The sequence below is a fragment of the Drosophila mauritiana genome, chromosome X (assembly GCF_004382145.1).
Source record: "Drosophila mauritiana strain mau12 chromosome X, ASM438214v1, whole genome shotgun sequence".
Lineage (NCBI taxonomy): Eukaryota > Metazoa > Arthropoda > Insecta > Diptera > Drosophilidae > Drosophila > Drosophila mauritiana.
The window spans coordinates 918,256-944,019 of NC_046672.1; the positions used below are offsets into that span (position 1 = coordinate 918,256).

The 25,764-nt window shown below is 50.8% G+C and overlaps 9 protein-coding genes across 12 annotated transcripts; 4 read left to right on the plus strand and 5 right to left on the minus strand.

Moving 5' to 3' along the window:
• Nucleotides 1-346: 346 nt before the first annotated feature.
• Nucleotides 347-4,779, minus strand: LOC117146351 (leucine-zipper-like transcriptional regulator 1 homolog). The gene is made up of 6 exons (XM_033312502.1): nt 3,906-4,779; nt 2,428-3,843; nt 2,185-2,360; nt 1,950-2,128; nt 816-1,851; nt 347-756 (listed from the first exon to the last, which is right to left on the minus strand). The coding sequence occupies exons 1-5, from the start codon at nt 4,640-4,642 to the stop codon at nt 1,447-1,449; spliced, it is 2,913 nt and encodes a 970-aa protein (XP_033168393.1). The 5' UTR covers nt 4,643-4,779; the 3' UTR covers nt 347-756; nt 816-1,446.
• Nucleotides 4,780-5,871: 1,092 nt separating this feature from the next.
• LOC117146458 (mediator of RNA polymerase II transcription subunit 22) lies at nt 5,872-6,615 on the plus strand. Its single transcript, XM_033312687.1, has 3 exons — nt 5,872-6,080; nt 6,137-6,238; nt 6,312-6,615. Exons 1-3 carry the CDS (start codon nt 5,969-5,971, stop codon nt 6,527-6,529), a joined length of 432 nt encoding a protein of 143 aa, XP_033168578.1. The 5' UTR covers nt 5,872-5,968; the 3' UTR covers nt 6,530-6,615.
• On the minus strand, nt 6,570-7,953 carry LOC117146457 (nucleosome assembly protein 1-like 1). The gene has a single exon (XM_033312686.1). The coding sequence runs from the start codon at nt 7,742-7,744 to the stop codon at nt 6,656-6,658; it is 1,089 nt and encodes a 362-aa protein (XP_033168577.1). The 5' UTR covers nt 7,745-7,953; the 3' UTR covers nt 6,570-6,655.
• Nucleotides 7,954-8,649: 696 nt separating this feature from the next.
• Nucleotides 8,650-10,544, minus strand: LOC117146453. Its single transcript, XM_033312681.1, has one exon. The coding sequence runs from the start codon at nt 10,086-10,088 to the stop codon at nt 8,748-8,750; it is 1,341 nt and encodes a 446-aa protein (XP_033168572.1). The 5' UTR covers nt 10,089-10,544; the 3' UTR covers nt 8,650-8,747.
• A 237-nt stretch (nt 10,545-10,781) lies between these two features.
• LOC117146455 lies at nt 10,782-16,738 on the plus strand. The gene is made up of 4 exons (XM_033312683.1): nt 10,782-11,073; nt 11,162-12,208; nt 12,277-12,417; nt 15,681-16,738. The coding sequence occupies exons 2-4, from the start codon at nt 11,273-11,275 to the stop codon at nt 15,750-15,752; spliced, it is 1,149 nt and encodes a 382-aa protein (XP_033168574.1). The 5' UTR covers nt 10,782-11,073; nt 11,162-11,272; the 3' UTR covers nt 15,753-16,738.
• Nucleotides 13,229-15,532, plus strand: LOC117146456 (translocating chain-associated membrane protein 1). Its single transcript, XM_033312685.1, has 2 exons — nt 13,229-13,444; nt 14,060-15,532. The coding sequence occupies exon 2, from the start codon at nt 14,079-14,081 to the stop codon at nt 15,180-15,182; it is 1,104 nt and encodes a 367-aa protein (XP_033168576.1). The 5' UTR covers nt 13,229-13,444; nt 14,060-14,078; the 3' UTR covers nt 15,183-15,532.
• Nucleotides 16,739-17,026: 288 nt separating the features above from the next.
• LOC117146454 (GPN-loop GTPase 1) lies at nt 17,027-18,416 on the minus strand. Its single transcript, XM_033312682.1, has 3 exons — nt 17,835-18,416; nt 17,416-17,769; nt 17,027-17,359 (listed from the first exon to the last, which is right to left on the minus strand). The coding sequence occupies exons 1-3, from the start codon at nt 18,414-18,416 to the stop codon at nt 17,147-17,149; spliced, it is 1,149 nt and encodes a 382-aa protein (XP_033168573.1). The 3' UTR covers nt 17,027-17,146.
• Nucleotides 18,417-18,758: 342 nt separating this feature from the next.
• LOC117146469 (crossover junction endonuclease MUS81) lies at nt 18,759-23,490 on the plus strand. 2 transcript variants are annotated; one of them, XM_033312706.1, is made up of 3 exons: nt 18,759-20,524; nt 20,934-21,779; nt 23,395-23,490. In XM_033312706.1, the coding sequence occupies exon 1, from the start codon at nt 18,873-18,875 to the stop codon at nt 20,151-20,153; it is 1,281 nt and encodes a 426-aa protein (XP_033168597.1). In that variant the 5' UTR covers nt 18,759-18,872; the 3' UTR covers nt 20,154-20,524; nt 20,934-21,779; nt 23,395-23,490. The 2 variants fall into 2 exon arrangements, with proteins under 2 accessions (XP_033168597.1, XP_033168596.1); XM_033312705.1 differs by lacking the exon at nt 23,395-23,490 and having other exon boundaries at nt 20,934-21,875.
• LOC117146462 (RUN domain-containing protein 1) lies at nt 20,145-25,719 on the minus strand. 3 transcript variants are annotated; one of them, XM_033312693.1, is made up of 4 exons: nt 23,731-25,717; nt 21,985-22,115; nt 20,959-21,753; nt 20,145-20,475 (listed from the first exon to the last, which is right to left on the minus strand). In XM_033312693.1, exons 1-4 carry the CDS (start codon nt 24,748-24,750, stop codon nt 20,286-20,288), a joined length of 2,136 nt encoding a protein of 711 aa, XP_033168584.1. In that variant the 5' UTR covers nt 24,751-25,717; the 3' UTR covers nt 20,145-20,285. The 3 variants fall into 3 exon arrangements, with proteins under 3 accessions (XP_033168584.1, XP_033168585.1, XP_033168586.1); XM_033312694.1 differs by lacking the exon at nt 21,985-22,115 and having other exon boundaries at nt 23,600-25,719; XM_033312695.1 differs by lacking the exon at nt 23,731-25,717 and having other exon boundaries at nt 21,985-22,162.
• Between the last annotated feature and the right edge of the window lie 45 nt (nt 25,720-25,764).

A 25,764-nucleotide genomic window follows, 5' to 3' on the forward strand; every position in this document is an offset into this window, starting at 1 on the left:
CAAAGATTTGCCATTCAACACAGATCAAGAGTGCTAGCGTATGTGTATAATAATATTGTTTATTCTGAATTCTCGACATATAGCGAACACAGCAACTAAAACGAACGACGAAATTATAACGGAAATATTCGAAATGAACCCAAGATTTTTAAATACTGCTTAAAAATAGTCACAATGCAATCATAAATAAACTGATTTATCACAATTTCGGAAATAAGAATTAAAATATATATTCGAAGTCGAAAGAACTTTCGGCAAATCAGTAAAAACACAACGCTATAGTAAATTCAAACAATCGTATCCAATTTGGCAAATACGTTAACTTTGAGTTCCTTCCTAGGGGTGATTTTTCAAGTGGATGATGTGTCAGATGCTTTAATGGTTCCTTAGCTTATAACATTCAGTTTACTGCTTTCATATATATATATATGTATGTATATATATATATATAGTTAAATACGAATTAAAACGAGTAGATTAAGATCTATATCAACCAGTAAGTTGTACTTGGGTATTAGTATAACATGAAGGGAAGACCCTCGGACTTCAGAGACTATTAGCCTATGACCCTTGCAAAATAAGTTATCTGCATACCAAATGTTAGTATTATGAAAAGTTTAGACATTCGGTTTTCGACTACAAACAGTTTAACACATGCTAGTTTCGCAAGGGTATTCAAATTTGTATATTTGCAACATATACAACTTTCTACGGACTTAGTCGGATTCATCAGGTTAAAGCAAGGGTGCGTTCAATCTGAAAAAGAAATATATATAAGTGGAGGTTTTGTACTTTCAAAGTGTTCCCACTCTCACCTTCGTGATTTAAGGTCCATTCGGCCCTTAAACCTCTCGGAGCAAAGACGGTGTACCTCCCTGACTGCAATTATATTGTTTTGTAGCTCGCGTTTGTTCTGGGTCTGATTGCAAAGTTCACTTCTAGATGCTTAAGAGGGGAAATTGGTATCCAATTGGTAAAGTGTAGCTATAAGGTTTAAAGATCAAGTGTTTTAACAAAACCTATAGTTTCGAGATAGAGAAGCCCAATGCGATATCATTTGAACCGATTGGAGGTGCATTCTTGGTTAATACTGTGTGCATATAGGGGTTTATATATATGAGGCAGCATGCGCGATGCAAACTCTGCAGTAATTCACTCAAAGCGCGCCTGCTAGTGGCTCGTCCATCGCTCGTCCCATTTAAGAACAATAGCAATACATCCGTACTGCATGAGTTGCGATCGCTTCGTCTCTCTCTTTCTGATGCAATATCTCTATGCATATCTGACCAGATGCATGGGTGCGACGATCGATGGGAGATGGATCGGTTAATGATAAATGGATTATGTGATTCGGCGCTGCCAACCGCTACTGCCGCATTACGTGCTACGTCCGATTTGCAACCAGGCGAGCAACAACTGCAATGCCGGCTGGAGCAGCACCAGTTTTCAGATATCTGTATTGATATTGATCCGCGTGAGAAACTCGCCGTGCGAATCGGCCACAGCGCGTATGATCTCCAGCAACAGTTCGCGCGACAAGCCGGCTATTTTCGGCAGCCTTGCGACCTTCGCAAAGTCCTTGACGATCAGCTTGAGAGCGTACTCCTTAATATCATAGATCTTTGTGATGTCCGAAGCCTCCAGCGTCTGCAGCACGTTCTCGAACGTAATGTTGTGCTCAAGAGAGTATTTGCAGAATGCGTGGAGCCGATTGTTGGCAAGACCATAGAAGCACGGCGCCTGGAAGAGATAAAGTGCATCCTGCGGCGGCATCTTCGTCTCGCCGTAGTAGATGTAGCGCAGCAGGGAGTGGAACGCCTCAAGCGAGGGAGAAATCTCGCCAATTTGGATCTGGGTGAAAGCGAAATATAATGTTACTCAGGAACAATGCTGGCTTCAACAATTTAAATGTGTATACTATTATCACTTATCAAGCAGCGATTTCTTACATTGACTGTGTTGTCCGGTGGCATAAAGGATCGGAACATGCCCTGAAAGTAGGTGCAGCGCGATGACAACACAGATTTGTGGGCTGGTATCACGTGATCTTCCAGCACAAGGCTAATGTCGCAGAAATCGTTGCCAGTGGACTCCAAAAAGGCGCACAGATCGATCTCCAAAGTGGTTCCTACTCAAAAATTATACCTTCAGCTAATTATACCGTCAACTATCGACGAACCGTACCTATATTGCCTTCATAGCTGGTATCTATCACCAGCTTGCTGGGATATAAGCGCTTGCGGATGATCTCGACCAGCAGAGGCTTGTCCAAATCGCTAAACTCACTAGACATGACCACGTCTGTGAAGTTCTCCTCCTTGATGATGAACTGCATGCAGTGATCCTTAATGATCTTAATGCTGTTGGGGAGTGTTTACATAAATTAATTTCATTTAAATATGATCCAAAGGCTATATCTGCTCTCACTTGCTCTTATCCGCATTGTAGAGCGCCTCCAGCACGTTGAGCTTGTTAATCTTGTAGTCCAAATACTGGATACAGCCGTGGGCCAGCCGCGGCATGGTGAACAAACCGGCAAGTTGGTAAATATCTGTGATCAGAATGATGATGTTCTTGCTGTACGTGTCCTTCAAGTCAATGCGATCGGTGTAAATGTAATTCAATATGATTTCAAAGGCCTCGGGGGAGGCGTTGGCCAGTCGAACCTCCAACATGGGCCCGCGGTCCCCGCCCGCGCCCGCATTCAGAGCCAACGCATCTACCTGGCCCACCCCGTAGACCTTCTCCATCTGCTGCTGGCGTGCCTCCCGGGCAGCCAAAATTTTGTTCCTCAGATACTTCGAGCGTGCCGCCACAAAGGCGATGTGTGCTAGTATGCGAATCTCCTCCGCTCCGACAATAAACTGAATATCGCAGAACTGTTTGTCCTGGAAGAATTTTCCGAAGTCATCGCGCAGCGTGCACTTCGGGTACGACGAGAACTGGAAGCGATAGGTGTCGCCCCTTCTCACACTATTGTCCACGGTTCCGCCAAATATATACATGGCATCGCAGATGACGGCCGAGGCGTGGAACACCCTACCCGAAGGCACATCCGAATTCTGTTCCGGCAAGATGACGGACCAGACCTGCGAGTCTAGGTCGTAGCAGTGTAGATCGTTGGGCAGCGTTGAGTCCGCCGATCCCCCGAAGACATACAGGAACCGATCGTGATGCACCATCGTGTGGCCATAGCGTCGCGAGGGCGGAGCTGAGGTAGCGCCTCGCAAGACGGGCTCATTGGAAATGCGTCGCCAAGTGCGCGTCTTGAAGTGGAACTCAAAGAGCGAGTTCGTTATCTGCAAACCACTCTGCCCCGAAAAGACGTACATGGCGTCCCTGGCCACAGCCACCGGGAAATTGCAGCAGGTGGGCGGACGATCGCCCAGCTGATCCACCTCCTCCCACTGATTTTCATCGGTGAGGTTTAGCGTCCACATGTCATTCAGCCGAGCATTGCCATCGTAGCCCGCATAGATCCACATTTTGTTGTCATATACGGCTGCTCCGTGAGCGGATCGAGGAACCGGCTGGCGTCCGGAGAACTTCCATTCCACCCACATGGCGCTCTGGAACTTGTATTCGAACAGATCGTTCTTGTTGGTCAAGTTTGAGTTGGAGTGAATGTCGCCGGTGTAGCCTCCAAAGATGAACATTGAGCTGCCGGCCACCACCGCCGAGTGGTGGTATCGCGGAGCAGGCGGAGTTCCTGTTGCACATGCGCGGCCCCATGACTTGTCCTTAACGCCGAAGCGAATCAGGTCATTCAGCATGTTCTTGCCGTTGTCGCCTCCGAATACAAACATCGCATCCTTGTAGGCCACCACGGTGTGCTTGCTTCGCCTGAGCGGAAAGAAATGGATAGGGAATATAGATATTTTCAGCTATATGGCTTCACCACTCACTTGGCGCCCACGAACTCGGCGCATTCGAGCATCCTGGTCCACTGATGCGTGGCCGTGTAGGAGGTGAAGTCCACGTTCAGGGCATTGCAGCTGTAGCTGCCCGGGGAAGTGGCCTTTCCGCTTCCACTGCCACTTCCACTGCTGGCATTGCTTGCCGCGTCATATGCCATACTGCATCCCGATCCTCCTGGTCCGCTGCTGCAGCTGCTGCCCGGAGGATGCGAGGAGGCCGCTCCAGCACCGCTATTCCCTCTAGAGCCTCTCATCGAACTGGACATGGACATTCGGAGATTTGCCCGTATGTGCTGGGCGTCTAAGCAGCCGGCGGTGGAGGCGCTTTTCCTGGCCTTGTTCCGTTTGCTCGACTTGAAGGAGCTGCGTAAGAAGAAACTCTCGTGGTGCGGACTCGAATTCTGGCTGGGACTCTGCTGATTGGCAGCTGCCATACAGGCGGGGCAATAGAGGATCCCGGCAGGAGTGCTGCCACCGCTGCTGTTGGCTAATCCTCTGTCCCTGTCGCGATCCCGCTCAAATCCACCTCCGCCACTAGCTCCGGTCACAAATCCGCACACCGCACTCAATCCACTGGAAATCGAACTGGAGCCCAGCCCACAGCTAGCGCGCCCGCTTCCGCTGGTACTCCTGCTCCCAGAGGCGCTTCCCCCTGCTCCACCTCCTCCGCCACCGCCTCTTTCCGTGGATGCCACGCCAACGCCTCCGCTGATCGACTTTAGCATTAATTCATCACACGCCGGAAGGATCCTCCGTCGTCCTCGTTGTGGGTAATCGCGCTCTGGTTTTCACAAATTCCAGATATTATATGCAATTGTATACATTTGCAGCTTAACTCGTACCTGTTATCGCCTATCGATAACGCAACAGTATAGCTACGGTATTTGGTATATTTTACACACACACTCTCGCACTGAAGATTTAACTGAACCGAAACCATTATAAGGTAGAAACCGTTAACTTTACTTTTTCAATAAAGAACTTTGAATTTAACTTAAAACTAAATGTTCCTTAGCATTGCAGTGTGGCGCCCATTTGGAATGTATTCAATGTGGGGCAGGCACGTCTTTTTGCGCATTCTTTCAAAAATTGTATAGTGTGCAGACTCACCACGTTCTTATTGCATTGGCGGCCGACGAGAATTTCGTCGCTGACTTCGTAGTTCATTTTGTTGGCTTGCATTTAAAGACGCCATCGAACTTAGGATTTATAGGCACAAACGCGATTATTACGATTTTAGCCAACTGTTGAACCAGAAAACTGAACTTTTAGTAACGCTTTCCAGTTGGCGGGCGGCATGCCTTTGGTATATAATCTGCGTCAAATTAATATGCGTCAAGTTAGCGTTGATGGGGAAACGGTGGAATATTTGGCGTTGTTTACCGTGTTTCGGAATGCCGTGCTTATAGGCTTATGTATGCCTAATAAGGTAATGATCCTGGAAAAAATCATCGAAAGATTATCCAACATTTTCCAGAAAATCGTCGAACAGTGGGAGGAGTTTAAAAGCATTTAAAAATGCCGCCTACTTTAGTACAAGTACCACAGCCAATCCATGGGGATGAACCGCTTTTTAACAATAAGAGCTCTGTGCTTCACGTTGCACGGTATCTTAAAAGTTTCGTAATTATATTAATAACTTATGCAACAAGTTTCATTACAATTTGATCCACAGTTGTCGAGGAGATGGCATTTTTCTGTTTCTACACGTAGCACAAACATTATCCATTTTTAAAATACCATTATATCGATATTTCGATAAGACATTAAGACTGCAACATTTTGTTTCATTTTCTTTTCTTAACATTTTTGCATTTTTATCTTGTACAATTCTACCATAAATATACAAAAAATTAATAAATAAGAAACTTCCATGTCGGCTAACTTACTAGCTTGACGCACATTGGTATATATGCAAGAACCAAAGTGCCAAATGAACGGGCGGTATTTATGGTCGGGAAAGACGTGGTCACACTGCACATATAAAAAACGGCTAGAAGCGGGTTTGTCTAAAATAGATTGTTAAACTAAGTTAATGTAGAATTAGGACAATGGCCAGCGGATCCAGAGCAACCATTTTGCCCCAGTCGAAGGAGGCGCTTCTAAAGTCCTACAATGCGCGCCTCAAGGATGACGTTCGCAGCATGCTGGAGAATTTTGAAGGTAAGTGCGGCAAGTGGAGCACCGGCAATAGATTGTAATACCGTGTTCTCCTACAGAAATCCTGAAGCTGGCGCGCCGTGAGAGCCACAGCCAGATTTCGAAGACCACGCAGTGCGAACAGGATGCCCTGGAAATGCAGGTCCGCGCGGCCAACATGGGTGAGTAAATCCACTCCCTGGAAACCAGATTCGAGCCATTTCTTTTATGCATCCATGTATCCCTTTTTAATAGTCCGTGCCGGCGAGTCTCTGATGAAGCTGGTGGCCGACCTGAAGCAGTACCTAATCCTCAACGACTTTCACTCGGTCAACGAGGCCATCACGAACAATTCGCAGCTGTTCAGGAACACGCAGAGCGAGTGCGACAAGAAGCTGATGAAACTGAGGGACGAAATGGCCATGGACCTGTACGACCTGGAGGAGGAGTACTACACCAGCATTTTTAAGTAGCGCTAAGTGGGGAAGGTTCACCTTATTTCTGATGAACTGGCTTTGGCCGAACTGTAGAATTTAATAACAAATCACTACCACATTCACTTGTAATTTTTGATTCGCAAACAGCAAGTCGCGCGGCACTCACAAGGCCTGCTCCTGTTCCGCCTCCGAGGACAAGGAGCGACTGTCCGGAGAGGCCGCGCTCATGCTGTCAACTAGGTCGCCTGTGTAGAAGAGCACAGCCTTCGGGACGATTTGGGTGCGTAGCAGAAAGCCCACTTCGAAATCGTTGCCCAGGATCAGCTTGGTCTTTTCATCCGCGAGCGACAGGTCCAAGGCCTGTGGTGGAGCAAAAAAGCGAAAGAAGGACTCCCGAGGCATGACCTTGGTGACTCGGTGTGCTCTGTTCCTTCGCCTGCTCTCCACCGTTTGGAGCGTGAGATTGGAGCCATCGCGCCAGTGGATGTGGCAGCCTTCGCAGCGAACTATTTCGGGACCTTCGAACAGAAAGGGAAACTCCGGGTCCGCCGAGTGCTGCAGAAAGTAGCGCTTCGTTAGCAGCAGAGAGGAGTCGTGCAGAAAGCTGTTGGGCCGAAACTGAAAGATGACCGTGTAGCTGTCCTGGTCGTAAGCCAGGCGTACGTCCATTAGGCACTCCAGCAGCGGCTCGTCGTGATCTTGGACAAGCTCCGAGAGCAGGGGCACGTTCTGGAAAACGGTCAGCCAAAAGCGTGGAACACCCAGCGTAGTCGGCGAAACCGGAGCCAGTTTTTGCCTTAGCTGGCGCAGCTCCTCGTTGTTCCCGAAGTCCAGGTACAGTGCATCCTGCGGGTCCTCAGGCCAGGTCTTCTCCGTTTGGATCGGTGGCTCCACCGAACCCTCCAAAATACCCCGCCTCGCATCGAATAGCGCGCAACTCTGGCCGTAGAAACGTCGCTCGAGCTCGTAGACTTCCCGGAAGAACTGCTCCGAAATGCGTACCTGTTGCAGCTGATTGTGCCGCAGTGCCCGTATGCGGTTCTGGACGGGCTCCGCCAGCTGGCCGATCATGTGCCGCAGAAAGGCCTTCCGGCTGCGAGCGGGAAGGTCCGCCGGACTCAAAGCCGGCTCTGTGGACTCCGGTGCATAGGTGCCCAGGGAGCGTAAGGACCCGCTGATGCCGTCTGCCCTCGAATCCGGGTGGCTTTCCCCCTGGGTAACCTCCTCCGCGCTGTCAGCTATCCCAATCATTGTGCAATTCAGTGCAATAACTTCGAAATTTGGGTTTGTATATTTAAATACATGTATATTCCAGCTCTGCGACTGGACACTAGGAAACTACTATGCTAGATCAAAGCTGTTCCTTTAATTCTACAGAAACTGGCCTACTACTGGGCACGAAAATTCGGCTGATGACTCCTTGGATTTGCCCAGAAGCAATCGCATTTTCGATTAATCTAACAAATAATTTCGCTACGAGGAAGACCACTTCAGAGTTACGTGCATAACTAATGATGTCGAATTCCAGAAACAGTGCATGATGATATGCCGAATTCCTGGCAAATCGGTGGCCAATATCTGTCGGCGGCTGCCTTATCGGACCTACCTGCCCATGAGCCTAGATATGGAGGGTCATGCCCGGCACTTATCGGCGCACCATGAGCTGACATTGCGGCAGGTCGGAACCGGGCGGCAGCATAATGCTCCATTCAGATCCCGAGCAGGGTTTATTGTGTTCAATTGAAGCTATCTGCCCCGCCGCTCGCCAGTTATCTGCGACACCTGGGCACTTGGGCCCAATCTTGGTGCCTGGTCTTGGGTTTTATTAGCACGACGGAGCGATAAGTTGGGCCCGTTGTCTTCTGGGTGCCATAAACCGATGGCCCGAATCGCCAATATTTATTGGGAGAAAAACCGAAGTAGCTGTCCAATCTAATCCGTTCGTCCGCCGCATGCTAATTTATGGGCGACTAATCCTCACGGGGGGTCCAACTCCTCCAGCAGCGATTCGGTAATCTGCCTTATCGTCCCGAGTCCACCAGATTGCAGCTGCACCCGATGGCCTCCAGTTGATAATGCTGCTGGATTGTTGGTTAACTGAATTAGTTTGGACTTACTGATGCCATCAGCCCGGCCAACCACTTCAGAATCTCGAATGCCATTAAAAAAAATACCTTTATTTTGATAGGATGGGTCCCCCCCATACTTGTACAAGCTAGCTTAAACTGAAAACAAAAAGGATTCCGGCGGCCACCTAGAATATGAAGTCTCCGTCCTGCCCCTCCTCTTCCAGCAACGAAAGGCTCCTCTCGAAGCGTTTCATGTCCTGGTACCAGCCGGGGTCCCCGGACGATATGTCCTCCGGCCTGCCGCCCTTGTGGCGGTACAGGAACTCGGCGTGGCCCTGGCCGGGAACTCCGTTGACCGTGCAGGCCACAAACTGGTTGAACACCTTCGACTCCCAGTCGCCGCCCACGTAGCGCAGCGCGGAGGCCTCCACCTGGATCTGCACAAGGTACTCCCGCTCCTCGGTGCGCACAATGAAGTTCTGGTGCTGCGGCGGCGTTCCCTTCTCGCCGTACGAGTACAGCTCGAAGTTGCTCCCGGTCAGCGGCTGATACTGACCCGCGGCGCTGCACACGTAGCCAACCTTCAGGGAGGACAGGAAGAAGGACGGCTGGCTGAGGCTGCCCACCACCATGCTGCTGCCGTCGTCCATGAAGAGGGCGAAGTACACGTACCGGTTGATGGAGCTCAGGCATCGCTCGGTGCCGAAGCTGTGGTCCCGGAAGCCCACCATTTTCAGCGTCAATTCCCTGCCATCGAACGTGACCCGGCCGGCCAGTTCTCCGTTCTGTTCGTAGTGGGTGCGCTTCTCTACGATGTGGTTGACGCTGCGCAGCAGGCTGTAAAACTTTTCGTTCCAGGCCTCTCTGGCTATGGAGTCGGCTATCAGGGCGCTGCTCAGATCCCTGTTATAGTCGAAGTGCTCGGTGGAGGAGCTTTCGAAACGGAGGTCCAAGTCCACGGCTACGTCCTGCACGTCCGACCCTTGAGTCTTCAGCACTCCGGAGTACTTGAGCCGCCACACACGCATGGATGCCTCCTGATAGACTTGGAAACCTCCACCCTGGAACGCGCTGCTCTCCGCTCCATCCGCGGTGGTGAAGTATACCATATCGGGCAGATTCGGCGATCCGAACAGGCCGCTTTCGGGAAGCCACAGGTACAGGGCCGCCTTGAGGACTCCGCGCCTCCTTCGCTCCAAGGTGACCATCAGTTTCTGGCCCTCCTTGTTGGCCGCCATGAAGCTGACCACATCGTAGCTCTTCGGGTCGTTGCTGAGCTGCTGCGGGCTGTCGACCTTGGCCAGGTGCTCCTCGGAGCCGAGCAGCTCCTCGTTCCGGCGGTAGATGCGGTACCTCAGGCGGCGAAGGACCAGCAGGGCGATCCAGAACTTCACCCGGTAAAAGATGCCTTTCAGTGGGTACTTGTCGAAGATTAGTGGCGGCTTCAGGCCAAGTAGCTTGAGTGACACGCCCACCAAGGCCATCAGAATGCCGAAGATCAGCCCACACACTGCGAGGAGTACCATGTTGTGTCCCAAGATGCTCAAAGTCTGCTCAAAATTAAATCCCCTTTGGAGTTCCGCGAAATGTCGATCCTGGTCAGAAACGTTTCGTTAACCGACCCGCTTGGCCATTTGGACGCGACTGCGGGGCCTGCACTGCACAATGTGTGGGGAAGTGGGTCTTGTGTCCCGCTTATCGCCACCCGATAAGCCGCCCAGCGTTTAAACCCACTTTCGGCCCCACCCCCTCGGACTGGGCTTATCGGGTTGGAATCGACGGGCTTTGCGGCGGTGCATGACTAGCTCGCAAATCTGGATCTGTCTGCGCTCCCGATTTCTGATAATGGATCACCATTAGGTGGACTCGTCATCGTCGCCAGGAGCGGCCGATAGCCGGCTTCAGATACCCGTGTTGCAGGTTATCTTCTAGTGCAAAGTCTGCTTGCGTGGAAGCAAAGTTCCACAACGATTGGCCAAGATAAAAAAATCCATAGACTGAGTGCTCCAGCGAATGTGTTCGTGGGTTCTTGGATGTGACCCCACTGGATGTACCGGGAGCTGCGGATAATTCCAGCTAAGCTTGTCTGACAATCTCGCCAAAAGAGAGATTTTCCAAGTCGAAGGATGTGAAAACTAGCTGGAGTGCTGAAACCTAGCCGTTAGAATTCGATTTAAGTGGTTCAAGTGCCAGACTCCCCTTGCCAACACTAGAAAGTATCCTTAAGGAACGCGTAGAGGACTTGCCAACACTCGGAAATCGCGCCTGCGCCGAAAAACAACAAGCGCCTAATCAATAAAAACATAAAATTTAGTGCGCAAGGAGCATCAGCATCAGCAGCAGGAACAGGACAAAAACAATATTCCCGAAGGACGCCAACAGAACGCACAGCACCTTCCGTTGAGGCCGAGAAGGGCACATTGGATTGGCAGCAGCATCGAGGACAAAGGATACGCAGCTAACAGGTCTGCAGCTCTCAAAAGCGAACATTGAGGATTTGCTGTCGCAAAGGTAAGAGCTGGGAAAAGTGTGGGAGGGGGAAGGGGGTTTCTGAAGTGGAGGCAGTTGTGACTCGAATAACCAAACCTCTTTTGACCAGGGCCCATCTGAGGCTCTGAGCAGCCAGGTGAACCAGTAAGGTCCAGGAAAGAGAGCTCCAGAGCGAGGCAGCCGCGGAAGCATCCCAAGCGCATACGAAGAACAGGACAAGATGTACAAGACCATCAGGCACGGGGAGAACAGCCTGCAGTACACGATTCTGCCCCAGAACGACGATTTCCGCATCGAGGGCAAGCTCTCGGGCTCGGGACGAGCGGGCTCCGCCGGCGGGGGAGCCACCTCCACCGCCTCCGTCAAGGCCAAGGGCCAGCGACGCCGGCGATCCTTCTTCGCCTACTTGGGCTTGATCTTCGTGTGCACCGTGATCATTGGCGCCGTACTCATACCCTTCCTGGTGTCCGCCGAATGTCTTCCGAACCCCGCGGAATGGTTCTTGAAGACCAAGGCCGCCCTGATCCACAGTCCGCAGCCAGGCGGTGGAGATTCGATTGGCACTTCCTCCACACTGGCCACAGGATCGCCCTTGCTGCAGCAGAACGTGGGCCGAAATGTGCAGATTGTGAACCGGAATGGCATTGAGCAGTTCGTTATTCGCGTGAACAAAACCAATCCGAGTGCTAGCACCACCAGTAGCACCACCACTGGCCCCAGCACCGTGGCCACCAGTTCCAGCAGCAGCAGCAGCACCTCCACCACAACGACGACGACAACCGTTCCAGCTCCCACAAGCACAAGCACCACCACCACGACAACCAAGGCGCCTCCGGTGACCACTCCGAGGTACCCGGCCCCGCCGCCGCCTCCGCCGGCCACCACGATCACCACCCGTATCATCCAGGTGCCCCTACTCAAGTCCGCCGCCAAGAAGCCCATAATGCCGCCAGTGCTTGCAAAGGCCCAGGGGCCTCAAATCCAGACCGGAGCAGGCCAAAACTCCAGGCTGCAGGCACAGGCACAGGCGGGCACGGAGCACGAGTCGCTATCGAAATTGGAATTGGAATCGGAGGGCGGAGGGCAGAAGAGCAACGGTGCCTGGATAAAGACGCACTGGGCCTACATCGATCCCTCGACGTACTTCCAATGGAGCGTAAGTCGCACGCCACAACTTAGCTGCCCCATTGGCCGCCTCTAACTCCGCCTCCACTCCCATTGCAGGGCTACAAGGACGAGGATAGCGTGCTGCTACCCGCTCTGCTGGGCTTCGCCCTCATTGGAGTGATTTTGATCATCACGGTCTGCCTGGTGGCACGCAACAAGCGCACTATTGTGTCCTCCGTCCGCAAGCGGAATCGCAATGTGAGTACACTGTGCATTTGGCTTGACCAACGAACCGGAAGTGGGCGGTTGGGTGTTCGCTTGTTGGGCGGCGCGTGAGCGGTGGCGTGGGAGGTGGCGCGTCCTTGAGCCCGTTTTCCAGCCTTAGTTGTTGTTTTTGTTTTTGTTGTTCGTCATCGCGATTGAGTCACGGAATCCTGGCATTAAGTCTGCATGGCTAGGTGTTCCAAAAGTGATGCACTGGCACTGCATTGAGCTCCAAACATAAGCGACTGATTCGAGCTGCGCGCTGTTCGTTTAACACGGTGAAGGAGGTGGTGCGTTCTTGTATTAACCTTGAAGGTGTTGGGTGAAGTGTGAAAATAGTGAAAATCTTAAATAGTTGTGTGCGAAAAACAAAAAGTCTGATTGAAAATATTTGGCGCCAAATCGAACTGCAGCCCTGGTCGTGAGCGATTGCAGTGCTGAAAATCATCGCACGAAGATCGCCATGGCAACAAGGACCTAAAAATACCAAAACCACCACAGCGAAGACGGCGTCGGCGCGGGTGCGAGCGAGACGGCAGTCGCATAGAGAGGTGCGTGGCACTATTGCCAGGGCTGGGCAGCACACAAATTGGAACCAGCGAAAAAAAAACCTTCGAAAATTGCAAGCTGAGTGTGACGAGAATAAATAGTTGGGTGAACAAATCGGCTTGAAAGTGAAAAGTGTAAGCGAACAAAAAGTGAGAAGTGCGCGATGTCCCATCCCTGGTGTAAACACGCACACACACACACACGCGCGCAGGCGGCACACAGGTGAGCACCAGCAGCGCAGTCGACAGCAGCAGCGGCACAGGCAGTGGCAGAGGCAGAGCGCCCAAAGCAGATACTTCAGTTTGCGTCGATTGTGCCGATTGAGATTCAGATTCAGTTCCAGATCACAACCCGAATCGGAGCCGCCAGTGTGTGCCAGCCGCAACGCAACGGAACAGAACGAAAGGCAACGTCTACGTCAGCAAAATCACGCTGCAAATCACCAGTTGGCCGGAAGATTGGCGAAAATCCTGTGAGTAAAAATGGCAAGCGTGCAACAACAGTTTTGCCAGCGTGTCTCTTGGAGTCTCCCAGTGTGTGTGCGTGTGAGTGAGTGGGAGCGCGCAGCCGTGTGAGTGTGTGTGTGTGTGCGAGCGTCGGTGAGCAGTGCCAACAAGGCAAAATGTGTGTTTGTTGTTGGGGAGCATCTTGAGCATAGTAGTCACTCCTCGGAGCGCCAGGAGGCGCTCAAAGGGGATTTGCCCGAGCACGACACCATTAGGGAGCAGTGTGCACAGGTTTCCATTCATGGAAAGTGGGCAGAGACCCGGAATATGCCAGGCGAGCGCGCAGCTATCAGTTGTGCCGGACCGCACTTGTGGGCACTTGTGGCTGGCAGATTGGAGACGGAATGCGGAGTAGCACCAATGGAGCGCACTGCTACTCAATGGGTGTTCGTTGCTAGAAGCCAGTCCGGGCAGCAATGCCCATCTTCCTCCGATGCAACAGACGGCCAAGCTGAAAGGGCGACGTGTCACATATGCGAGGCTACTACAGATGCTCCCCCGAAACAACAAGGGCAGGAAGTCACGGAGGGGAGGGCGCACAGCCAGCAGAACTTGAATAACCAACTCATAAACCATTTCAGAACCCCCTGAACCAGAGCAATGGCCATTAAACCGGGACTCGGTCGCAAGACCAGCAACAAGAACCCGCCGATCCTGAGCCACGAGTTCGTGATCCAGAACCACGCGGACATCATCTCCTGCTTGGCCATGGTCTTCGTGGTCGGCCTGATGAACGAGTCGACGGCGGCGTTCGCCAGCGCGTTCATATCCCTACACCACAACGTCAGCGGCGAGGACCCCAGCCGGGAGCAGCCATATGGCAAGGCGTACACCTACATCGCCGGCATCAAGGACTACTGCGCGATATTCTTCTACACGCTGACCTGCATCATCATGCACGCGATCATCCAGGAGTTCGTGCTGGACAAGATCAGCAAAAAGCTGCACTTGTCCAAGTTCAAGCTGGCCCGCTTTAACGAGTCCGGCCAACTGGTGGCCTTCTACCTGCTTTCCTTTGTCTGGGGCGCCCACGTGCTGCTGAAGGAGGGCTACCTCGGCCAGGTGGCCCAGCTGTGGGAGGGCTTCCCCGACCATCCCATGAGCTTCCTGCACAAGTTCTACTTTGTGGTGCAGCTGGCCTACTACCTGCACATGCTGCCGGAGCTCTACTTCCAGAAGATCAAGACCAAGGAGGAGCAGCAGCCCAAGATCGTGCACTCGATCAGCGGCTTCACCCTGATCGTCCTGGCCTACACGCTGAGCTTCCAACGCCTGGCCCTCGTGCTGCTCACCCTGCACTACTTCAGCGAGCTGCTGTCGCACGTCTTCCAGCTGATCGGCGTCTTCGACCGCGAGGAGCGTCTGGCCAAGCTGCGGGTGGTGAACAATGCCGTCTTCTTCCTGATCCGCTTCGCTACGTCCGTGATCGGTGTGCTCACGCTGTACTACGGCATCGGGGGTGTGCGATCCCTGCTGGCCTTGGGCGGCCTGATCGCCCTGCAGGGCTACCTGGTCTTCTCCTTCATCACGGAGCAGCTGCGCGCCAAGCGCGAGGCCAAGAAGGAGGCCAAGCGGGAAGCCAAGCTGGCGCTGACCAAAAAGCCCGCCAAGACGCCCAAGGACAAGGTGAAGCGCAAGAAGGAGAGCGACCTGCCCGAGGCGGACCAGACCTCGCCCAGTCCCATCAAGCAGAAGCTCAAGTGAGGGCCGCCCCGACCGAGCAGAGCAACAAAATCTTCCGCACACTTCCAATTCAAAACGAATGAGAGATAGAGAGAGCAGCACCATGGACAGGAGCGCAGGTTGGATGGTGGACACTTGCCACTGGTCACTTGGCCACTGAGCACTGGCTACTTGGCTCCCTGTTTGATGTAATCTCGTTGGCTCAAAACTACCACTGCAACATTTCTGCTGCATTTACTTCCTCGACACACAAAAGAACGAACTATTTCTTAGCCTAAATGTTTTGTTTCATTTAAGTTTACGTCATTTTTAAAACAAATTTTTTTTATTTTTATACATACACAAAAAATGAAAAAAAGAAACAAATACAACAAAAGAGAAAAGCAAAGCCCACAGTGCGTGTTTTCAATTGCTCCTCCTTCTCCTGCAACTTCCCATTGTCCTGGTGATCACCCCAAGGTGATACTCCAGGTGATCCATATGGTGATCCGCAGCCTGAATAAATTCCCTCTCTTGCAGGACATCGAGGAACAGGGCGCCGAGGACAACGCCACCCTGCTGACCACTACCAACCTGTCGGACGACGACTAATTGGAGCTAGTCCAGATGATTCCCCGTTCGCCCTCGGTTCAAGCTTTTGATTTTCGGCCTGCTTGAGCGATCCAAAGTCGCTGGCTGGGCCATCGCCCACTTCGCCCATCCGTTTGAGACACACACGATTACCCAGACACCCGGACCTGCTGAGATGCCTCCACGCCAGCTGATCCAGTATGCTAATCCCGATCCCGATCCCCATCTTCCCCTCCGCTTCTGGCCAAGAGGCGGGCGGTAGGCGGAGCAAAGAGAAATCCAAGCACGAAGAAGACTGTTTCTAAAACCACTGTTTATCCCCAAATGTTTCCAATGCTCGTCTTCGCCCCGCACCGCCCTTCCCCTTCCCTACCCCTTACTCATCCTTACAAAACTGTGTGCGTGTGTGTGCTGATAGTGTGTGTGTGTGATCCCAAAGATACCCCTTACTTATAAATATGCATAAATGCACGAGCTAGCTTGATAACTTGAGGTGCGAGGGATGTGGTGGTGTCCACGCTGGAAACAGCCCCTCCATGTGACCATGTTCGATCTCATCCAAAGTACTTTCCAAACTAAGTGAGCTTTTTAAACACAATCCACCTTTTGAGTCTGCTGCTCCTGCTGCTCTGAAGCCAATTGGTGGATGCATCGCGGAATAGGGAGCACCGGGGCACAAAAGCACCGAGGCACAGCCCTCGGAAATCGCACTTAAATCAAATGAAACGTCCAGAGATATGAATATTTTTTCGCAAGCGACTACACCTAATTTGCAACACAGGCAGGCGGGGATGGGGATGGGGATGCGGGTCCGTCTTGGCCCAAAACGCTTGGCGATTCGATTCGATTCGATTCAGATGGGGCAGTTGGGCAGTGAGCAGTAGGGCGACGAGAAACCGTAGCGGGGGACTACTGTTCGTCTATAAAACTGTGTATAACTGAGAGGCATTGACAAGTATTTGAGATGATCTGTATTTTTGTAAGCGTAATATTTAAAGCGACAGCCAATAACGAGACAACCAAATCCAGAGAAGCAACTATAAAGCGTAAGATATCGGGCGCAGCAGCCAACACACGCGACACACAATTTATTTGCTCAACGCAGTACACACACACATGATACATACAGCATAAATGTAAATATATATATATCTGCATACATATATATATATACAGAGTATGTTACGCAAAGTATGAGGCTTGCATTTACATTTACGAGCGGGATATATCCTCCATATGTATATGTTATCACTAATTTGCAAAGCTAAACTAAGTCCATATATACAAACCAAATATCGGAGGTGCAAGTGACGAACACACACTATATTGAATGTTTTTGCTTGTTAAAGTAAATAATAAAGATGAAAACTCGAAATCACGACCTCCATCGCCATCGAGGATCCCATTCCGCCCTTTTACGGCTGAGCCTGTTCCTGTTCCTGCTGCAGCTTGTCCCGCTTGCTCTGCTGGGCAGTCAGGTGGTTCTGCACGAAGCTGTGGAAGTTCTGGTCTTCGGCGGTGCCTTTCGCGTCCTCCTCCATCTCCTCTTCGTCTTCGTTCTCCGCCGACTGGGGCACCAGACTAGGTGCCATTAAGAAAATGCTGTTTCCAGTGAGCGGCGGTGGGTCCTGAAATAGTTAAGGCCCTGCAGTAGGTGCACAAATAGCCAAAGAACTGTGTCTACCTGAAGCGACAATCCCAGGGGAACGGCAACGCCGTCCTCTTCCACATGATCCACTGGCTTTGGACCCGTTGCACTCTGCGCCAGTCGCTCTTGGCGCTTCTTTTCGTAAACAGGCTTGAAGTCCGTCTCGTACTCGTCCACGCTTTCGAGAATCTTCGCCAATAGCTGGGCGAAACCCACGCCTGTCTTGGCCGAGACGCCGCAAGTTCTTAGATTCTCGTAGAAGGTGTCCAGGGTGAGCGACATGGTGCGCGTGAGGTTGCTCACGAAGCTGTGCTCCTCCTCCTGGGCCTCCTGGAAGACCTCGAAGTCTGTCATCCAGTCCATCACAAATCCGCAGTCCTTCAGGTCGATCTGTTTGAAGCGGAAAAGAAGTTGCCTATACATGTTGATATCTGCGCTGCCGGGAAAGTCGTTACCTTGTTCAGCGCCACAAGGAAGGGCAAGCGGGTCTTGTACAGGATGGAGCAGGCGTACAGCATGTTGGACATGAAGGTGGTAGGGCAAGCACTGCGCTCCACATCCATTACATAGATCACAATGGTGGGAAACATGGTGGCCAGTCCCTCGGTGATGATGCTCCCGGAAGCCGACCAGGTGAATACCTCGATCTGTCCGGGCGTGTCGATCACACACCACTTGTGTCCGCGCTCGCCGGCGCGACGCACTAGCTCCGCAAACTGCGCCATTTTCGTGGTGAACATATTGAGCGCGGTCACAATGCCGCCGTTCGGACCCAGTTGGTACTGCTTCATCACCTCCCGGTAGTTGACCGTGTCCCGTATGTCCACGTGCGCCGCGTACGGCACTTCCCTGCACGCCGGATCCAGGTTCACCACGTAGGGATTGAACTTCTCCTGGGCGTGCTGGATGAGCTTCTGTGTGAACGTGGTCTTACCGCTGCCGGCCATTCCCAGCACCAGTATGCACACGGGCGACTCCCGGATTCCCTCGCTCAGCGACAGCGCCTCCAGCTTGATGCTCTCCACTCCCTCGGCCATTTCTCTCACGGCTTCACCACAAATCAAAACAAAAACAGGAGGCGCAAAAACAAACGTGCAGAGGTAGTGTGACCGTCTTGCGGAAAGCGTGCACTTTGCGCCACCTGAATTCGCTTCAGATACTAACAAATATCAGCTGTTGTGACTGCTTTTTACCCTATGTGAAAACATGTCGGCCATTACATAGTTACCATACTCCTTAATCGCAGCAGCCTTCGTGGAACCACAAATCTCCAGTTTTGCCATTTCAGTTTTTGTTTGCCCGCCATTTCACGTTAAAAAAAAATACCGAAGAGTTTAGAATATACCGTACATATCGATAGCTGTAATAAGCTTTAAACTAGTTGTACAGTTATAAAAGTGTCACCACCAAAAACCGGCAATTGAAGCGCGTTTATTTGCAGTGAATTAGTTTTGTTTTTTGGCATTGTTTTACCTAATTAAAGTTGTGAAGCAATGGAGACCCGGCTGGAAGTGCGCTTGCGGGAGCCGAATCCATTGTTCACCCGTTGGCTGGAGCGCTGGCTGCGCGAAGCGGAGCGCCGAGAACAGAAGTCCCAGTTTAGCCTGCGCCAGGCGCTGGAGTCCCTAAAAAGCTACCCGCTGCCATTGGCCAGCGGACGAGACTGCTCCATTCTGCGCGGCTTTGGGGGCACCCTCTGCCAGCTAATCGACGAGGAACTTCGCCATCACAGAGGCCTCCGATTGCTGCCCCAGGAGGCCGTGTTTCAGGAGCGCTACGAGCAGCAGGTCCAGGCGGTCGTACGCAAGGTTCAGGAGAAGCAGCTGGAACACCAGAAACGCCAGAAGAAAAGCGACAGGCCCAGGAAGCCAACCAAAAAAGATCTGGCGGAGCTGGCGGCCCATGAAGAGCGGGAGCGCGTCGTGGAAATGAATCCGGGTCAATTCCAGTTGCTCCTTTTGGTGGATACTCAGGAAACCAGTGGCAAAAACAAGAAAGTTCTGGACCAGACGAGGAGCTACTTGGATTCATTGGAAGCCCGTCATCAAGTGCGTCGCCTAACAATCGGCGATTTCCTTTGGGTGGCCCAGGATCAAGAGGGCAATGAACTGGTTTTACCCTACATTGTGGAGCGCAAGAGGATGGATGACCTGGCATCGAGTATACGGGATGGTCGCTTCCACGAACAGAAGCACAGGCTGCAGCACTGCGGCCTGCAGCACATAATCTACCTGGTCGAGGATTATGGCGACAACGAGCAGCTGGGTCTGCCACTGGATTCTTTGCAGCAGGCTCTGACCAATGCCAAAGTTCAAACTGGTGTCCGAGTAGTGCGCACGGCGAATCATTACCGATCCATGAGCTATTTAGCCGGAATGAGTCGCTCCCTTGGCCAGATATTCGCCGGCAAGAAGTTGCACAGCGTGGATCGCGGGGCCCTCGACCAATCCACCTGCCTGCTCACGAATTCCGACCTGGGGTTGCTCAAGTTTCGGGCCCTCTATGAGGATTCCGCCAAGAATGCCCAGCTCACAGTGCGCGAGGTTTTCGTGCAACAGTTGCTACAGCTGCATTCCCTCTCCCTCGAACGAGCCATGGCTATTGTGGAACGATACCCCACCCCACGCTGCCTGCTGGACGCATACGCTGAATGTGCAGACCAAAAGCAGGCCAGGCTACTCCTCGCCAGCATCCCGTGTGGACCCCTGGAACGTCCACTAGGCGACAAAATCAGCCAGTGCCTACACGAATTCTACAGCACTCACTTTCGTTAGGATTAGCAATTGATTTAATGGGACATATCTAGGGTTATATACACGAGTTTTTACATAAGTGAGAGAGAGAATACGTTGGACATTGAATAGTGTGATCTAGTCTAAGCCAAAAAATGTACAAGTCAGCCGCCCTTAGATGTTGCGGAAGTGCCGGATGGCCAGGTCCACCGGCAAGTCGAAGTCAAATCGAGAAAGAGCATCGATGGAGCGCAGTGAGTCGCGGAATCCTGTGCGGGCCACGTAGCTGTCTGTCGAGTAGTACGTGTCTACCAGTTCATGGCAGCTGAGGATCAGGTTCAGCCACTCCACCAGCAAATGGGAGCTGTTTGAAGGAAGAGGAAAGCTTTTCGATTAAAAAAAGTGTGATAAAGGTAAAGGTCTATCCCCGCGTCCTTGTTAGCCTTATGCATGCCAGGTGTAAGTAAATTTTAGCTTGAATTGATTCGGCGGACTGCAAAGTCAAAAGCTGCCTGCACCTAATTAAATAGGTTAATATTTCATTTACACGTTAAAGTAATAAATGGATTAAGCACTTCATTGATACATAAGTTTAAGACAGTAGAGAATTGACATTAGCGCAGAATTGCTGATAATTGCAGTAAGAATATTTTGATTTTGGACTCTTGTAATTATAAAAAGTTTGTGTGTCTCTTGCTTTGTTTAAGATTCCTCTTTGCCTGGAAAATAACTATCAAATGAAGATTTGAAGATGTATAAGGCTAGTGCCTAAAACTGAAGTTTTGCGGCTTCATCTTAACTAACATTCCTTCGATTTCCCAGCGTTTAGCCCGTGCTAATAACTCACTTGAGTCCGGCGCAGACGAAGGCCTTAAAGTGCGCGTTGTTGCTGCGTTTGTAAGGACGATGCATTGCCACAATCATGCCCACGGCACTAAGCAAACTTTGCTTGTCGGTCACAGCCTGCGCGTCCACGATGTCCAGCTGGAAGCTCTGCGACAACTTTCTGGCAGGCGTGTTGTTGTACTCCTCGCCGTGCTTCAACCTATAATAGGCCAGTACTAGTTCCCAGGCGTGCATGGCCCTGCCCAAGCCGAGGAACTGCGAGTCTCCTCCGACGGCGGGCGGCACTACCGGAGGTCCAGGGTGCAGGCACCTCATGAAGGGAACCATCAAACTGGAGGCAGCCGATTCCGCTGGTATGCGAAGTCCATGTTGTATAAGCTGCTGCAATGTGCGGGCAAAGTTCTTCCGCACAACCGTAGTCAATTCCCTGCCAATTGTGGCAATGGAGTCACCGCGTGCATGCGTCGTCCGCCGGCTCTTGCTCTCCTTTTCCCACTCAAAGTTGGAGTAGCTAATGTCCTCGTCGGAGTCGGAGGATATGGCGCCGCCGGACGCATATGGAGCCAGTTCGTGACCAGTTGGCACTGCTCGCCGGCAACGAGGCGGCAGGGTCAGTGCTCCGTTTTGGGAGTTAATAACCGGATTGTCAGTGTCGGTGAAAGCGGTTGAATCCGCCTGTTGTTGCTGTTTGCGCAAAGCTCTCTTGATGTTGGCCAACTTCTCGCGGTCGCAGCTCAAAGTGGCGGCCAGTGCAGCTACTTCCTGGATGTCCACCTCAAGCTGGGCACGCAGATCCCTAAATTGGGTGAATGATCAAATCAGGTTGGTGTTCTTTACTTTGGTGTTGGTGCTTACGATGTCCAAACTTGAAATCTTAAGTTTATCTTTAAATAACAAAAATACTCTCGGGAACCGAAACATTTGGGTAATGATTTGTGGCTGATTAATAAGTGGGGGTACAAAGGACAAAGGTGAATAAAACGTATATCGAAAGCTAGTGATTGGTCCGTGAGCAAATGGATCTTACCCCCAGTGGTTGCCCTTGTTCGTTTTCTTGAGCGAGTTCTGCTGGAATTCGTCGTGACTTCGTGTTTTCACCAGATGCGTGCTGGCAAACATTTGCATGAGGACCGAAGCCTTGTCCAGCAGGCCATGTGCCTTGCTGTGCAAGCTCTTTTGTTAACAAAATGCGCATTTTTGTCGAAAATTTTTGAATTTTTCGATTTTAGATACCAGGCGATCATAATCAGTAGCGGGTGTCTACTGAAATCCAACTTATCGTTGGTCACCTCCTGGAATTCCAGTTCGCCTGGTAGTTTAAACCGAAAAATCTCTAAATTTTGTTAACAAAATGCGCATTTTTGTCGAAAATTTGTGGATTTTTCGATTTTAGATACCAGGCGATCATAATCAGTAGCGGGTGTCTACTGAAAACCAACTTATCGTTGGTCACCTCCTGGAATTCTTGTTTGCCTGGTAGTTTATACCGAAAAATCTCAAAATTTTGTTAACAAAATGCGCATTTTTGTCGAAAATTTGTGGATTTTTCGATTTTAGATACCAGGCGATCATAATCAGTAGCGGGTGTCTAACTTATCGTTGGTCACCTCCTGGAATTCCAGTTCGCCTGGTAGTTTAAACCGAAAAATCTCTAAATTTTGTTAACAAAATGCGCATTTTTGTCGAAAATTTTTGAATTTTTCGATTTTAGATACCAGGCGATCATAATCAGTAGCGGGTGTCTACTGAAAACCAACTTATCGTTGGTCACCTCCTGGAATTCCAGTTCGCCTGGTAGTTTAAACCGAAAAATCTCTAAATTTTGTTAACAAAATGCGCATTTTTGTCGAAAATTTGTGGATTTTTCGATTTTAGATACCAGGCGATCATAATCAGTAGCGGGTGTCTACTGAAAACCAACTTATCGTTGGTCACCTCCTGGAATTCTTGTTTGCCTGGTAGTTTAAACCGAAAAATATCTAAATTTTGTTAACAAAATGCGCATTTTTGTCGAAAATTTGTGGATTTTTCGATTTAAGATACCAGGCGATCATAATCAGTAGCGGGTGTCTACTGAAAACCAACTTATCGTTGGTCACCTCCTGGAATTCCAGTTCGCCTGGTAGTTTAAACCGAAAAATCTCTAAATTTTGTTAACAAAATGCGCATTTTTGTCGAAAATTTGTGGATTTTTCGATTTTAGATACCAGGCGATCATAATCAGTAGCGGGTGTCTACTGAAAACCAACTTATCGTTGGTCACCTCCTGGAATTCCAGTTCGCCTGGTAGTTTAAACCGAAAAATCTATCAATTTGGCTTACAAAATGCGCATTTTTGGGCAAAATTTTTGAATTTTTCGAATTCAAAAATTTTCGACAAAAATGCGCATTTTGTTAACAAAATTTAGAGATTTTTCGGTTTAAACTATCAAATCAGGTTGGTGTTCTTTACTTTGGTGTTGGTGCTTACGATGTCCAAACTTGAAATCTTAAGTTTATCTTTAAATAACAAAAATACTCTCGGGAACCGAAACATTTGGGTAATGATTTGTGGCTGATTAATAAGTGGGGGTACAAAGGACAAAGGTGAATAAAACGTATATCGAAAGCTAGTGATTGGTCCGTGAGCAAATGGATCTTACCCCCAGTGGTTGCCCTTGTTCGTTTTCTTGAGCGAGTTCTGCTGGAATTCGTCGTGACTTCGTGTTTTCACCAGATGCGTGCTGGCAAACATTTGCATGAGGACCGAAGCCTTGTCCAGCAGGCCATGTGCCTTGCTGTGCAAGCTCTCGCCGGAAGAATGGGGACCCAATCCAGAGGATGGCGGGTTAGTAGCTGTCGTAGCGGGAGCGTTTGGGGCAACGTAACTTGCCTGTGAACTCCGTGCTGTCTGCTTTGCAGCGTAGCTGTTGTACGCACCGGATAGAAGCTTCAGTCGATCCCCAACGGATCCCTCAACGGCATCGCACTGAAGGAAGGCAATAAAGCGCTCCAAGTCAGTTATTTGCGTCTTCAGTTGGGCCACCAGTTGCTCCTTCATCTTCAGAGGGCCCACAAACTCGCCGATGGCATTGTCGACCTGGTGGCGCAGTTGTTCCGTGCTGAGGGCCGGCAGTTCGTGCTGCTCTACCTGGAGATTGAGCTTGGAGCGCAGCTCGTCCAGGATAAACTTTTGTTTCTCGAGCAATACGTGCTGCGGCAGGATGCCAGGTTCTCCAGCCTCGTAGGCTATTTGTTCCAGCTCAGTCAGCTGGGTCTTCAGTTGTTCGATGAGCTGGCTATCAGGACCATGGTCCTTTTCGCCCTCGCTTGCGGGCTTATCTGGATGGCATTCCTTGGACTGGACTGCCTCTGGAATTCCTTGGAAGGCGAAGTCCTCGAGGTCGCGTAGAAGTTGATCCCGCTCCTCCGCTGGCGCCTCCACAATTTGGCGGACTCTAAGCTGAACGTGAGCAAAGTGGGAGGTCAAAGCCAGCAGAGAACTCGTCAGAAGCTCCTGCTCCTCCTCGATGCTTCGCAGTCGGGCCAGTTCGCTGCCAGTGCTTCCACGTCGCGCTTCTGACTTTTCCAGTCCTTGTTCTAGTTCGCAATCCACGCCAGAACTGGCGCTATTCGCGTCATCGTAGTTGGCTCCCAACGGCGACCACCGTTCGCTTAGCAACTCCTGCTGCTCCTGTTCGACCTCCACTTCTTCCTCCTCATCTTCAGCACGAACAGGTCCAGCTGGCAGCTGGCCTTTGATCGTCGAGCAAGAGTCCTTGGTTTCCTGGGCCTCTGCCATTTTTATTTCCATATGGAAATGTTGCAGGGGATTGCCTTACCCAGCGTCGCTTGTTTCCACTGTTGTTGTGTTTCCTACGCTCGAGAAAAATCAATCGGTGGCTTGTTCCGCTTTCTGTGCCAGCTGGCCCAGCTCCCTTGCTCTCTCCTGCTCTTTCGCTGGCTTTCGAGAAGTTTGTGTGCCAGGGGGGTGTGTGGATAAAACGACGAGCGCGCGGCCACGGTTTCTGACGCACTGACAATTTCTCCGAAAGTCCAGAACATTGTGGGCTTTTCTCAGTGGGGTTTCCTTGCCGTTTGGGGATGAAAGTTTAGCTTAAAGCTATCGCTAACGAATTTCGTTAGGTTATTGCCTTTGCTAACTGGGAAAGCATTGAAACTGATCCGGTCTTTTAGCCAAGTAACATTTTAAATGGTTAAAGTTTCTGCAGGATATTCGTTCTATTCAAAACTTTACTTAATAAAAAAGCTCTCATCAAGCTTGCATTCGGTTATTTACAGTTTTTACCAAAAGCTACCATTCCTGCCATGGCTTATGCTTCCAAAAGCTGTGTCCTTAACCGGCGTAAAAGCTTTTCGGTTTGCATCCTTAGGCTGAGCTGAGGAGCTTCTCAACTCAATTGTCCCCTAGATGTTAGTCCCAAAGTTGTCCTAATTTCCCGAACTGTTTACCGGATTTGAGGGGCGTGGACTCATGAATCAATGTCCATTATGACCTACATTACCAGCACATAAAGCGTTGACCGCATCGGGGAACACGCGGTTACCCCCTGCCACCTGCAAATAAACAGTGAAATCCGCAGTTATCTTTGAGTGCTTCGTGATAAGAAGCTGGCGGAGATTAAACCGCAGCAATCGGTTCTGTGGTCTACGTCTCCTGACGCTGACAAGGCACCTTATCAACTACCGGCTGATGATGGGCCTGATAAGTCTGTTGAGTGTCTGACACAGCAACCATGGCGGTCGTTTTGGGGTCACCCCCGCAAACAAGATGAATGATACGATACCCAGAAATGATGTTTTGTAC